Source organism: Artemia franciscana, chromosome 10, assembly GCF_032884065.1.
Source record: "Artemia franciscana chromosome 10, ASM3288406v1, whole genome shotgun sequence".
Lineage (NCBI taxonomy): Eukaryota > Metazoa > Arthropoda > Branchiopoda > Anostraca > Artemiidae > Artemia > Artemia franciscana.
This window is the reverse complement of record NC_088872.1, coordinates 6,470,542-6,486,367: the sequence shown is the minus strand read 5'-3', so window position 1 is coordinate 6,486,367 and position 15,826 is coordinate 6,470,542. Positions and strand designations below refer to the sequence as shown.

Genomic DNA, 15,826 nt, shown 5'->3' with positions numbered 1-15,826 from the left:
TATTCAAAACCAATTTAAGGGATTTTGAAGAACGGCCTAAAACTAGTGTCAGATTAAAACAAGAAGCACATTATTAGAATTACCATGGCTGAAACCCTTGCACTGGACACTTACACTTCCCTGGCTTGAGCAACAAGGGAAGCAGTTCGACTCTACCTTATGAAAAAGTCTTTAGAGAAACTCAGCTGAGTAGAATTATAGATGACGTAATTCCGTATTTTCTGACATCTGTAAAAAAGTTGCTTGATATAAAATTCAAAATAAAAGCACATTTTAAATTTGACATTTAAATGGAATTGCCACCGTGTCCCAATTGGTTTGCCCCTGGCGGTTTTTGTGTTGATAAACAAGGAAGACTTGCCTATGCCTCTAATGCTCGTGTAGTCATTATTACCCCAAAGTTACAAGAATGGCCTGATATTCATATCCTTCCAAAATGCCATGAGCCCAAAGTAGTCTGTAAGTTATATAGGTTAGCCATTACTGTATATAAATGATTAAAGCACAAAAACATAGTTGAGTAAATTTTGTCATGACTAGTAAAAGAAGAGTGTAAAAACTTTCTTTAAATGCAATTAGGCTAATTTGTGTGCTGAGCCTAGCCTTTGCTTTGCTAGGCCTTCTGCAATAGAATTTCTTAGGAATGAGCTCAGACCCTAGCTAGGCTAATATTCAGTCAAAATTCTAAACTAACTTGGGTAAGATTCTAGTTAATTGACTTCTTGCTATCTTAGAAAGGGTTTAGACTAGGATATGAACCTTTCAGGGATGAATCTACAGACTAAAGTATGTCCCAGGAAGGTATTTTGAAGCAACTAAATCCACTCCTTCTCCCTCTAAAGGGCCCTGACCTTTGATGACCTTTAAAAATATATGTGATATAAAAGTGGAACCTTGCAAAATAGATCTTTGGCTTAATTGAAGTACAACAAAATTGTTTTCAGCTTCATTACTTTGCTCAATTCCATTTTATAAGGTATTAAAGATTTGCAAGTACATTCCCTAAATTTTGAAAAAAAACATTGATATGGCTCAAAATTCTACTCAAATAACAGGAATTGCATTTTCAGAACTAAAGGCAGATAAAAAGCAAATAGTAACTGAAATTTAATGTAAAATGTTGTTTTGTCAAAATTGCAACAGGTATAGACCTGTCATGTAGGCAGATTTCAGGGCCCTCTAGAGGGAGAAGGAGTAGAGATGGGTACTTTAAAATACCTCCCCAGGACATACTTTAGCTTGTAGACCCATCCCTGAAAGTTTCATTTTCCTAACCTAAACCCTTTCTAAGATAGCAAGAAGTCAATTAACTGGAATTTTACCCTAATTTGTTCTATTTGCAAAACTTGTGTAGCCTATGGTAAATATGGAGGAATCCATATTTCTGACCTATGAATAAACATACCATCTATGGTGAACACACCATTGGGACTTAGCCTACTGGAATTTTGACAAAATGTAACTATATTGTAATTTTTAGTTTCTTTTTTTTCTGGATACATTTCTGGGAATGCAATTCCTGTTATTTGAGTAGAATTTAAGCTATACCAATGGCTTTTTTCTACATTTAGGAAATGAATTTGCAGATCTTTGAAACTTCATAAATTGGGATTGAGCAAAGTTGTGAAGCTGAAAATACTTTTCTTGTACTTCATTTAAGCAGAAAGTCTATTGTGCAAGCTCTTGCTTTTATAAAATAACAATTACAAAATAGACCAAAAGGATGAGTCAAACTTTATTTAAAAAGAAAATAATAAAATTAATGGCTAGTTTTTCTGGATATTATGGTATACAACTCAACAAAACTCTCCCAATTTCTGTCATATTTAGTGGGGATGGGAGTCATTTTATACAGAATGGTCTGTTGTGGGCAGGAAGGTAGGGTTTGGGGATGATGGAACATTTTTGGGTACAGACAGGGTCTTAGTACCAAAACAAAGGCATAAGAGCCTCCCTCTCTTCAGCCAGTGTGATGAGCTTGAATTTACCTAGTAGATAATGATATAGAACCTTCCCTTCACCATTTATGATTCAAAGTGCTTGTTTTTGAACATTTTCAATCTTATAAATATGCTATGAAGAAAGATCAAAATACCACACTAGAAAAGCAAACTCCAGTCTTGGCCAAATAAAAGAATAATAAAGTTGGAGAAGGTCCATAGTGGGGCAAGAAAATTTGCATATATTTCCCAATAACAAATGCTAGCTTACATTTAAACCATGGGCACATTGCATCACTTACATCCCTTTTCCTAGGGGCTGCAGGGGTCATGTGACCCCCAAAGGCATAGCTAACAGAGCTTTCAAATATGCTGAACCAAGTGCCCATCTCAAAATTTTGATTAGATGTCTTTTGGGAAAAAGGGTTTAGGAAGGGGGCTATTTCCCCTTCAGTATTTATTTTCACTCAAAAGGCCACTAGAATTTCCATTTGAATGAACCCTCTCTCAATCCTCTAGGACTATGGTTTGAGTTCAAAAATATTTTTGATTTTAAAAAGATATTAAGGTTCTTGAAGATTTGCAGAGACATGCCACTAAAATGATATCTGGCATGCAGGAGTTTTCCTACCCTGTAAGACTATCAAGGCTGAATGCTATTAAAGCTATCAAAGCCTACACTTGTTTACAGGAGAAATAGAGGGGATGCCATTTTAGCCTACAAGTTTTTGGGGGCTAATACTCTCCCTGCATTATTCCCTACTGTTGGTACCAAATCAAAAACACATGGATTCTCTTATATGCTGAATCTGATGGTGTGATTTTCACTAAAATTGCTTCACTTTTTGGTGGTATTTTCCCCATTTTTGAACATTAATTTAAGAATCATTTTCAACAAGACTTATTTTTTCAAAGAAAAGTTAAAGAGCTCCATTAAGCTGAGAATGAGCAAAATTATGGTCAAATAATCTCTCAAGTGTAAAACTACCACAAATCACTATCAATAAAGAAATCAAGCTTGAAACAAACAGAAATTACAATTAATATCCAAGTCAAACCCAAACCAGCAAAAATAACACAAGTAGGGCTGATAACCCTTATGCCTATTCAAGACCAGAACACAATTTGTACTTTACTAAAAAAAAAAAAAAACAGCAACAAACAAATGACTGTAAATTGTCAGTTGTATTGACATATAATGGCTATCTCAACTTTTTGATTAGATGTGTTTCAGGAAATGATTGGTATGGGGGGGGGGGCTTGTTGCCCTCCAATCACTTTTGACTGATAAGAAGGGTACTAGTTCTTTTCAATTTCCAATCAAATGAGCCCTTTTCAAAGTTCCTATGATAACAAATGGCCATCTCAAAATTTCTATCAGATGCATTTCAAGAAAATATGAGGTGTGTGAGGGATGGGGGGTAGAACCCTCTGGTCACTCTGAATCTTAAAAAGGGCACTAGAATTTCTGATTACTATTCCAATGAGCCCCTCCCCCTCAAAGTTTATACAATCACCCTTTCTATATTTATACCTTATATGCCCCCAAGACATAACTTGAACCCTTGCCCTGAAAACTGTGGGGGAGGTGTCATCCTCAAAGACATAATTTCTGGACCTTTTAACTACATTGGAAAAAATGGCTATTTCAAAATTTTGATTGGATGTGGGGAAATGGTGGGCATGGGAGGGGGTTTGTTGCCCTCCAATCACTTTTGACTATTAAAAAAGGCACTGGCCTTTTCAATTTCGAATCGAATTGAGCTGTTTTTGGAGTTTCTAGGACAACAAATGGCCATCTCAAAGTTTCTATCAAATACATTTTTGGAAAACCCAAGGTGTGAGGGAGGGTATCCACCCTCCAGTCCCCTTGAATCTTAAAAAGGACATTATAACTTCTGATGACCCATCCAATGACCCCCTCTGAAGTTTGTATGACCACCCTTTCTATATGCACCTTTTATGTCCCTAGTGCATAACTTAAAACCCATGCCCTGAGGACTGTGTGGGGGGGGGGTGGTGGTGTCATCCTTAAAGACATATAGAGGATATGTGATCATGCCATGCAAAATTTTCAAAACCAGTCACCTGAAGCAGATCTTCACCCCCTCCCTGGCTAACAATTCAAGAGGTCACAGCCTGAAGCTTCACCTGCCTGGATGTCGGAGAAGGGAACAACGTGGCTTCTTTTCCATTTGGGTGGTCCCCCTCTGGAATAGCCTATCCAAGTCTACCATCCAAGCTGAGACTCCCCACCCCTTCAAGGCTGGACTCAACAGGGACTGGGAGAGGGCTGAGTGGAGGCTGGACTGGGAAGCTAAGCCAACATAATTACATCACTCACCTTCATTATTTTCACGACCCTTACTTGTTTTGCTACCTAGCAAAGTTAAGCCATTCACTTGGTCAAGTTCTCTATTGGGTATTATCTTCTCTTCATCTCTAGGCTACTTATTCCTTATTTAAATAAGATAAAAAAAACAAGTTTTTTTTTACTGAAAACAAGGAGCGACATTAAGACTTAAAACGAACAGAAATTATTCCGTATTTGAGAGGGACTGTCCCCTCCTCAACGCCCCGCTCTTTACGCTAAACTTCTCTATTGTTTTAAAAAGTAGAGTTGTGAGAAAGAATCAAACATTAGCGTAAAGAGCGGGCCGTTGAGGAGGAGGCATCCCCTTTCATATAGGGAATAATTTGTCTTTGTTTTAAGTTGTCATTTCTTACTTTCAATTAAAAAACTTGTTGTTTTTATTTAGTTTCTGAACGTTTTTGAATTAATGCAGATTTTGAAGATTGCTCACCATACATGAATAATTAAAACGAAATTTGTATATTTATTTTACTTTTTTAAACTAGCTATAACCCTATGTCCTAAGTTTGATTTTTATTCCAGTTGTTTAAGAACAACTCCTGAATCACAAAGGCTGTTTAATTAGAATAATAACCTCTTTTAAAAGTTAAAAAAGAGCAAGCTACTGAGGAGAGGTAACCCCCCTTACTTAATATTTTCTGTTTGTTTTAAGTTTTAATGTTAATTGTTTTAAAAACTTTTTTAAAAATTAATTTTTGATCGTTTTTTGAATAATACTGGGACATCCAGTGCCCTCTTCATGGAAATTTCCCTTCCCCCATGATAAATTTCTCCATGGAAAGATTTTCCCATGTAACCTTCTCCCCCAACCCCCCACCAGAAAAAAATCCACCGGAAAACGTCTGCATACTTCCTACTAATCAATGCTATATGTAAACAATGGGCAAAGTTCACAACTTACAGCCCTTCCCACCTGGACTGTGGGGGATTAAGTCACCCTGAAAGACATAGTTATTAGATTTTTCGACTATGCTGAGCAAAATGGCTATTTGAAAATTTTGATTGGGTGAATTTGGTAAAAATTGGCGTGGGAGGGGGCCTAATTGCCCTCCATTTTTTGTCACTTAATAAGGGCACTAGAACTTTATGTTTTCGTTTGATTGAGCCCTCTCGCGATATTCTAAGACCACTGGGTCGACACGATTACCCCTGGGAAAAAAAGCAACTGTGATCTTTCTTCTGGCAAAAAATTCAAAATTCAACGTTTTTTGTAGATAGGAGCTTGAAACCTCTACAGTACAGAGTTGCCAATGGCCAATCTCTAAAAAGAGTGCAAACTAAGGCCGAAAATGAGTGCAAGTCAAAAATATTGCTAAAAAATATCCTCAAAGACATAGTTATTAGATTTTCGACTATGTTGAGCAAAATGGCTGTCTCAAAATTTTATTGGGTGACTTTGGTAAAAAAAAATTAGCGGGGGAGGGGGCCTATTTCCCTCCAATTTTTCTTTCACTTAAAAAGGGCACTAGAACTTTTAATTTCCGTTCGAATGAGCCCTCTCGTAGTATTCTAGGATCACTGGGTTGATATGATTACCCCTGGGAAAAAAAACATCTGTGATCTTTCTTTGGGCAAAAAATTTAAAATTCCACATTTTTGCAGATAGGAGCTTAAAACTTCTACAGTACAGTGTTGCCAATTTCCGACCTCTAAAAAGAGTACAGATCAATACAAAAAAAAGTGCAAATTGTTAAAAAAGAGTGCAAGTTAAAAAATGCCCTTTCCAATGTTCTAATCATTCTTACACCATTTACAAGTAATTATCAGTTATCCTTCAATGAAGAAGCGTATTTTTTTTTAATTTTTAAATGTATTTAAAATAAGGCTAGGAGGACTCCTTGCTTGGATCAACCTCTACATAATCGGTCAGACAATGATTCTTTTTTTAGCTCAAAAAGTGGTGCTCTGATTAAAATTTGCAGGGGTTTATTTTGATTGCTTGGATTTTTAACTGAACAACAAACAAATGACAATTAGTTGACTTCATCAAATGTTCAAATAAAGTTTTGTCTCCATTTTGTCCAAATGTTTTGAAAGGAATATGAGAGGTGCCAGTAACAAGTCGTGAATTATACCTGACTTCATTGTAGTCAAGTCAAATACTGCACCCCAGCAGCAAAAAAAGAATAGTGAAAACATTCTTAGTCACACAAAATAATTCTTCTTCTTCTACTGGATTTTCTTGTATTTTCTTTTCTTGTAAATTTATATCCAGTTTTTATATGTAATGAGTAGTTTTCTGGGACATTCCCAGAAAGTAGATAGCTGCTTGTTTGGAGAATGTATTGCTTTGCTTTGAGTACATTGAGTTTGAGCACATTAATGGATATGAATAAATGCGAATGAGACAAGAATTCTGTAAAAGGGGTTTTTTTTTTGATCATGTGAATCAGAGATTTTTTTTTTTTTTTTTTTTTTTTTTTTTTTTTTTTTTTTTTTTTTATCCCATCAACACAGAAGTGCAAATTTAAATTTTCTATTATAGAAAAACCACATCAATAGCTTGCAAAAACGTTCAATGAAAGTGACATAACATTTTATTTTGATGCATTTGCAATGTCGATCAAGGAGAAGTTGAAGCCCATCGGTAATTACACAGAATTTCATAAACAATAATAAAGTTGATAAGCCATTTCTGTATTTTATCTTAAGAGAATAGTTCCCAGCGCATAAACAACAATAAATCACAGTTTACTCCCAGCTCTTTTTACAACTACGGGGATTGTAGTTGTAAACAACTACACTTTACAACTACAAGGATATGCCTTCTCAAAGTCTTAAAAAAACTAAGACAATGCGACAGTCTAAGGAAGACAGCTTTACATGAGCGCAAATATATATACATGCAGAAGTTCAACCCTGTAATAAGAAACGTGCGCAGAAATTGACTTTGAAATGGTCCAAAACTTCAAACAGAGCACAAATAAAAAAAAAAGAACACAGACAACGAGCAATCATAAGAAAAATCACAAGAATCATGGGATTTTAAAAAAGGAGGACGGGCATTAATTAACCATGCTCCCACACTGTGTACATAACTGCTTGTAACTACCAGTAGTGAAGTTTTTTTAAGGAAGCAGAAACAAAACGGAATCATCATCCTTACAAACAGCACCCAAAATTACGTGTAAGCTCCAATTCATATAGATAAATTAATAATTAAAACTAACAATCAAATGAGTTACGAAATATTTAAGAAACGGAATATCTTAATATCTTGTAAGCATAAGTGTTTAAATAATAAATTGCAGAATCATAAGTTGCATAATACCCTATAGAACAATAAAGGTTAAAATACAACTGACACACAATGGACAGTATGCAAGTCTAAACAACAGGCAAGTGGAAATAATAACATATTTGTTGACGCTATCTTCCTGTGTAAAATTAATATTATTTTCTACACTAGACACATCAGTGAATAAATTCATCCTGTTGAGTAGTAGGAAGGCCATTCTCGCGTTCAATATAGCGTTATAATCAATTGCAACCAATTTCCGTTGCTTAAACCATTGGAAAGCCCGGGCTTTAACAGAAAATTAAATAAAAAAAAATTACTGCAATTAAGGAGCGACATTAAAACTTAAAACGAACAGAAATTACTCCGTATATGAAAGGGGTTGTCCCTCCGCAACGCCTCGCTCTTTCCGCTAAAGTTTGACTCTGTCACAACTGCATTTTTTAAAACAATAAAAAAAACTTTAGCGTAAAGAGCGAGGCATTGCGGAGGGACAACCCCTTTCATATACGGAGTAATTTCTGTTCGTTTTAAGTTTTAATGTCACTCCTAACTTTCACTTAAAAAACTTGTTTTTTTTATTTAATTTCTGAACATTTTTGAATTAATACATGTTTTGATTTGGGCTTAACGCACATGAATAATTAACCCTTTGATGCCTGAATTATGAAAAAAGAATGGGAAAAATATTTCGGCCGTTTCCAGGCTTCGTTATGACCTATTCCACGACAGAAATGGCAAGAAAAAAAATGTATTGATAAAGATGATGAAATAAAAAAAATGGTTCCCACAGGAACCATCCGGCAATCATGGCACAAAAACACTCTGATCGGCTACATAGTGTGGTAAGTCAGAAAACAATTCCTGTTGGGTGTGAAACACAAGGACACTTCACATTTTACGCATTTCACTTTGGAATGAGCTTGTACACATACTCTGCATCTCTGTTTGCTCTCTATCCAAGCCGGGAAGTGCCCCTGTCCATCGAGTCTTGTCGAATCTGGGGGGTGACAAGTATAATTTCTTTTTTTCTGAGAGTTGGTATCTGCGTCACTGAGAGGTCTACCTCTCTTTGGTGTTGCCAAAGATGCACCGGATAGAAGTGCACGTGCCACATCTGTCTTGAACTGTAGCAGGTTCATTGGTTTCTGCCCAGCAGCAAGACACCTGCGGTATAAGAGCCAGCCATTCACAACGGAGAGGTCAAACAAGAAGAAGAAGATCCTCATGTACCATTTGCTCCGTGACTTGAAGTCGATCCTGTAAAGCTCCAGCAACATGTCGGCAAGATCTACACCACCCATAAAGCGGTTGTACTCCTTCACACAATATGGTCGCTTGACATCGGCATACTCTTTTCGTTTACCATCCCACCGCCTACACGTATCTTCTGGGTCTAGGGCGGCATAGGTCGAAATCAAGTGGACTGGCTTATTGTCATACCACTTCACCACAATGGCATTCGACTGCGTTTCCACTCGCCAGTCGTAAGAGCCTCTTCCTCGGGCTTTCAATTTGCTGTTGGATTCCAAACCACAGCCTTTCAACCTGTTTGCCCTCACTGTGGCCAGTGTAAGTATGCCCTGATCACTTAGTGTTTGTGCCAAGTCTAACGAGGAGAACCAATTGTCAAAGAATAGCTTGTAATTTTTGTGCTTGGGTATTCCTCTTGCAAGCCGCAGGACAAAATCAGCCCCAACTCCCAGGTCACTGACATCAACCGACCCCTTACCCGTATACATTTCAAAGTCGTAAACGAAACCACTCTCCCCAGCCCTTGAGATGAACTTATAAGCCCACTTATGCGGTTTCTTGGGATTGTACTGCTTCAACTAAATTTTCCGTTTTGTCGGCACAATTTGCTCGTCTACTGCCTGGTGTTCTTCTGGGGGTATCTTCATAAAGTTATCTCTGATCATCTCTATCAGAGGACGAACTTTGTGGATCTTGTCGTGCCCAGGGTCTCCTCGTGGTTTCTGGGTAAGATTGTCGTTGAAATGAAGATACTTTTTGATCTGCTCGAATCTATCACGCGACATGGCATCAGCTATTACAGGGTAGCGTGTTTCGTTTGACCAGTAACTGCGGTATGACGGCATTTTCACTATTCCTGTAAATGCAAGGATCCCTAGAAGGCATTCCACCTCGGCAGATGAAACTCCAAATTCTTTGGCATCTTTTTGAAGAGCGTAAATTTTCGTTTGGTCACGTATATGGTTGACCATGCCTTGGTCAAAAAACAGCCTGACAAATTCCAGGGGTGTCTTGCCACTCATTTCTTGGTCGACGACAAGATGATCCTTCCACGCAGCATCTGGCTGGACGAAATCCACTTTTCTCCAAGCAAGGTCCCGTCGTTTGCTTGGTTTCGAAGCAGCAGTGCCTGAGCTCGTGGCATTTTGTCTGGCGATCTCGACGTCCTCATGGTCATCCTCACTGTTGTGGTCGTCAGCTTCAATTCGACCGCTTTCTATTTCTTCCTCAATCTCTTTTTCCTGCGGGTTATCATCAGGATCAGGAAGGAGAAAACTAGGATCAAATGGGTCCTCATCTTCATCAGACAGATCTTCGAGGTCGGAGTTGTCTTCCGGGCAAAGAATAAAATTCAGAGCCTGTGCTAATGACACGGGGCGTGTTCGAAGTCTTCGCTGGACAGCCGAATACTCATCTTCCACAGTTTTTGATGTACTCGGAGAAGGCTGGTCCATTTCTGCACTGTAAAAAATATATTTGGTAACAGTCTAGTAGGGGAGACCGGGGTTGACCCGGACACGGGGTTGATCTGGACAGTCAAGTATGGACACCTAGCGGTTTAGTAAAAATTCTCAAAAAATCACGAAAGGTGCACCATCTACTGCCCTATTATCAAGCCAGTTTGGATCTATATGCACACAGCCATTTGTTTGTATTTTGTAAAAAGTGTTTTTTAAGGTAAGAATTTTTTCAAGGGTCTCTGTTTGGAGTTTAATAGAGTGGACCAGGCTGCTGGATTTGCAATGACATTTTTTCAGGAGAAAAGTAACTCACATAGAAAGATTCTAGAGCAGTTTATTGAGCGCGCCATCTATTTGACTTTTTTTTTCAAATCACTTTGACGTCGCACGAGGACACATGGGGTTGGGCCGGACACGGCGATTGGGGGTTGGTTCGGACATTTTTTTTTATCTGTCCGAACCAACCCCGTCTCTAAAATGTTGGTATTTAGGGTAGAAAATACACGGATGAATGCTTGAAAATAAGTATTTCTACTAAGAAAGTACAGCAGTTCGCATTAGGAATATATTTTAGTGGTATACTAAGCGGTCTTTGAGTAAAATCTCAGCTCGTACCAACTCCGGTGAATGGTGTGTCATTTTAAAGCTGTTTTGTCATTTTATATAGCTGAAGTACTGTTTTTTACTTTTTATACTTTTATGCATATTTGAAAAAAAAAGAAGTCGAAATCTAATGGTTTAGCATGGTGTCCGAACCAATACTGGGGCCGTCCGATCCAACCCCGTGGGTAGGGGTTGTTTCGGACATTTCAAAAAATGAAAAAAAAAAATAAAAATCTTTTTTTCCTTTTTGTAGAAAAATCTGAAAAAAATCTCGAAGGTAGTCCTAACGGATACGCATTTTATGGTGAAGTCAGAACTGGAGAAAAGTCAATGGCTTAGAAGATATGCCGTTTCAAAAAATCGCGTCCGGGTCAACCCCGGTCTCCCCTACATTGTTATTGACGACGGCAACTCCACCAGTTCTTGTCTAGATGGCTCTTCCGAGCGATGGTTCCTTGAAGCCACAGAACATGGTCGAGCTCTCAAAATTTGATTCCAATGGTGTAAAGCAACTGTTTTCATGGTATCTAGGCATCTCACACTGTATACGGCTTACCGTCTCATCTGGTCTCGCTACCGACGGATGGTTCCCAGGGGAACCACGACGTTGGGGGTCGTTTCTATCCTCTGGTTTTCCAGCTATAGGAGTGTATGCTAGCTCATCTGAACAAACAAAACGTCCTCTTTCTAAAACTTTTGGAATGAAATCTCTAGCACAATAAACAATAAAGTTATTCACAAAAAAGTATTCTCACCTTTCAGGAAAAACAAGCAAGGCTAGAGGGCATAGGTTCAAACTTCATTACCTCACACAAGGGTGACAGATTACGGACTAAGAAAACAAACCTGTCTAGAAATTTGCATATTAATTTTTTTTGCTAAATTGCTTTCTCATAGTTTTGATGGGATGATTTTGATAAAAAAAGAGGTGGGGGAGGGGGTCTAGCTGCCCTCCAATTTTTGGCTGTTTAAAAATGCAACTAGATTTTTTTATTTTTTGTACTGACGTTTTGGTTAGTAATAAACATACGTACCTTACGAATTAACTTACGTAACGAACTTCTATACTTGTGTATCTTTATTACGTATGTGAGGGGGCTTGCCCCCTTATCAATACCTCGCTCTTTACACTAAAGCCTGAATTTTATCCCAAATCTAAAGAATGACCCCTGAATCACAAAGGCCGTAGAATAAATAGTTGAAATTGCTAAAAATACATTAGCGTAAAGAGCAAGGTATTGTGGAGAAGACGAACCCCCTTATAAACCTAATATATTATGTTAAATATTAAGATCATAGACCTGAGTTCAAACAATACAGAGACCTGAGTTCAAAACTCTTGTATCTCTTATGTATTTCTAGGAGATTGTCTTGGGAAAATCTATCTTGAAATGCCAAATTCTGATTAAAAAAAAAAAAAATCAACTTTAACCAAAACTTCTGAGATTGTGTATACGCTTAAAGCTTGGGTCTAGAATTAGACCTAAATAAACCCAGCTGTAATCCGACTTATTGGCAGGTGAATGGAGAAGGTTTTTTCCAGAATATATTTATTTTCGCATGTACCAAAAGGGTTTGGCAGGTGTCCACAAAACTCAATGGGAAGTGAGATGTAGTGTTTTAATTGCGCCTTTTGTGTTTCTGGACGCAGTTCCACCGCTGGGAGGGGGAGTGCAGTCCCAAATAATTGTCTTTAGATAACCTACCAGAAGGGCTTATCAGATCCTCACCAAATTTGTGGGCAAATAAGGTGCACTGTTCCAACTTTGCTTTTCTCGGACTAGGAATCAACGCGATTTTTCGGAGGAGGGGTCCCTCAGTTCTTCCTACCAAGACATCAGATAGAGAACGTTACCAAATCTCAAATATACTCGGTAAAACCTAAGATTGAGTGTCTTTGCTTTTTTTTGGGAGCCCCTAAGTAATATAAGCTTTTTGAGGATCTTTAAGCTCATGTCGTCAGGACATGTACCAGAAGCGATTGTTGGATCTTAACTGTGTATTGATGGGGAGCAAGACTGACTATTGAAGTTGAATTGTTTGGTTTGATACCTGATTCAAACCCTATGGGAGGAGGATCTGCTTAAATGTGTATCAGCTAATATCAACCAGAACAGTTTGTTAAATCTTGGCCAAACTTGATTAAAAGTATGAGCCAGTGTCTTACTCATGTCTTTTCAGCGCCCACACAGTACTGCCTTTGTAAGGGATGGGTGAATGGGCCTATATTTTGTAATTATAACATCTGCCTAAACAGGCTATTGGATTCTCTATACATCCCTATAGTAGGCTAATTAGCAAGTATTTTTCTCAGCAATATTTTTCCATGCAGCTTATAGAATATTTCTTTTTCTTTTTTACAAAGCATTATTTCATGTTTCTTTATCCTTTTAATTAACATGAAATGACGTTTCTAGGTTGCTTATGGACTAGCTCTGAAAAGGGTGACCTTGTTACTGCTGGCGATGACGGGAAGGTGAAGCTATGGAAGAGTGCGGAAAATGTGGTTGTTTCTGAGCATAGGGCACACGGAGTAAGTATCAGCATAAGCTAGTATAAATCAGCATAAACTAGTAAAAATCAGAAGAAACCATCATAAATCTGCTTAAACGAGCATTTTATTGAACGTCAAATATACTTAGAGTCGCAGGTGTACCTTAGTTTCTCTTTATAAAATGAGCAAAAATCAGAATTTTCCCTAAATTGGGGCCTGGCTTTTACCCAATTTTTATAAAAAAAGAACTTGATGTAAATAAACTGTGTTTTACATAGGCTGTATAGTACACGAAAAGTCGAAATTCGATGGAAGTTAACCAAGTTTATATCTTTGCACTTCAGCACTTGTCAGACTATGTAAAAAAAATCAGTTAATTCTTCTCAAGTCGTTCTTCGGTTGTCACACACCTAAGAACAATTTTCACCAACTTTACATTGCGAATATGTTTTTCCCCAGATAATATCATAAAGACGGTCTTTCTCATCTGGATTACTTTCAATCACCAATAATAGACACTTTTAATTTCTTTTGTTAAAAGTGAATTTTCAAATCTGTTGCTCTACAAGATTATTTAAGATATGTATTTGATATTATAATATTTTGCTAAGTAAATCTATAATTGCTCCGATATGAAATATACATGTATCCTGCACTCAGAAAGTTGACAGTTACTCTCATATAAGAAAAGATTAAAGGGGAATATCACTTCGTGAAGCATTGATATCATAATATTTTGCAATATTGACAGGCTGGATGTGGTCAAGGTATATAAATTAAGTATTCAATTTAGCATAGTTTTTTTTTGAACTCCTTCACATTCCTAGTCATAAAAAAATCAAATATAATGAAATGGCAGATAATTTGGCAAATAAGGCTGCTGAGATCCCTCCGGCAAGAAATTTGAGAACAAAGAATTACAGAGATGTTGTTAGAGCTAGAAAAAATGTTACTTCGCAGCGATTTTGGTACACTCCTTTCAAGTCTAAGGATTTTAATATGATCTGCTATAAGTTAAAAAGTGGAACAATTTTACTTAACGCTGACCTTTTTAAATGGGGAATCCACCACACCCCACTATGTAGAAAAAACTGTCAGACGGTGTCAACGCTCAACATGTGCTATCTGATTGCATTCCAGGAGATAATGATTCCAGGAGACTGAATAATTACTGCCATCAATTAAAGATCCCCTTAACTTCTGATGGTCTCATCAATTGCTCCCTGTCACATGAATTAGAAGCTATTATTTATAGGTTGATGATATCAATCCTGAAAAGACGCCATTATTACTAGCAGCACGTTGCTTGTTGTCAACTGGCAGATTTTTTTCTAGGAATATTGCCAGGAGCTTTCAATAATCAGTGGAGTTTTTCCTGTAATGTTTAAGAGGTGAATGGACATCATACTGATCCACAGACCCCATAAACATAAGAAGAAGAAGACTACTTAGCAATATTCAATTTTCCACCAAGAGGCGGGGTTAAGGTGAAAACTATCATACTGGGTCGTAAATCGAGATGTGATTATGGGTTCTAAATTGGAAGCTCCGTTCACCTAGTTCAACACCTTTCCAAGTTAGCAAACAGTCCCTATATTAGAGTTTTACCATCTCGATGTTTACATAATTTTACAGAAGCGTTTTGTTAAAACTGGAGAATGAAACTATGTACAATGGGTTTAGAATGAAAACAGGGCCCATGGAGGTATTTTCCTGTGCCCCTATCCGCCCTTTCCTCCCTTCTTTGTACTAGGATTTCGATAGCTTGAGCAGATATTGTGTTAGCCTCCGCCCTTCCACTATCTGTAAGGTTTGAAAGACTCTATGAAAAATGCATCCTTAATCTTAATTAAAATTTTGCTTAATTTCTGGGAATCGTCTTGCCAAGGCTATAGTCTAAGAAAGCTGAGCTCTAAGCGAAACTTTTTTTCCCGAGTTTTTTTTTAAGCTGTCATGATCATATCTGTAATCCCTTACAAGTAGGGAAAGGCCAGGGCTGAAACAGGAAAACTCCATCTTGTGTACTAATTTAGAATTGGTTTGTGGATCTTAAACGTAGAAGTTCCATTCAGCTAATTCAACACCTTTCCAAGTTAGCGAATAGTCCTTAAATTAAAGTTTGCTATCATGATCATCACAAATAAATCTGCTGCTAAGGAGTAGTTGTTTTGTATGAGGAGTTATTTTCAAGTATTTACCTTCACCCCTTCTTCTGTTATAAGGCTTGAAATATTGCTCGAAGGTGTAAATCTTGATCTTAAGCGTATAGATATAAAAACTCTTATTAATTTAAGGCCGGAATTCGTAATCAGTTCGTAAAGAAGAGTCCGTAAGGGACAAATTCATATTGAGTTTTGTTGCAAGCTCTGAAACTCTTATTGTTTCAAATACCCCTCGTATAGTTGATCAGGCTTATTATGTATTCCCTTTACTCTTGTTTTTGAAACCCATTATGGAGACTAT

General features: G+C 37.5%; 1 protein-coding gene across 1 annotated transcript in view; it reads left to right on the top strand.

Moving 5' to 3' along the window:
* Positions 1-247: 247 nt before the first annotated feature.
* The window catches only part of LOC136031707 (gem-associated protein 5-like), a 60,623-nt gene continuing 45,044 nt past the window's right edge, over positions 248-15,826 (top strand). Inside the window, exons 1-2 of the mRNA XM_065711407.1 lie at positions 248-459; positions 13,287-13,402. Of these exons, the coding sequence (XP_065567479.1) occupies positions 291-459; positions 13,287-13,402 (285 nt within the window). The 5' untranslated portion in view covers positions 248-290. The remainder of the gene's footprint in view (positions 460-13,286; positions 13,403-15,826) is intronic.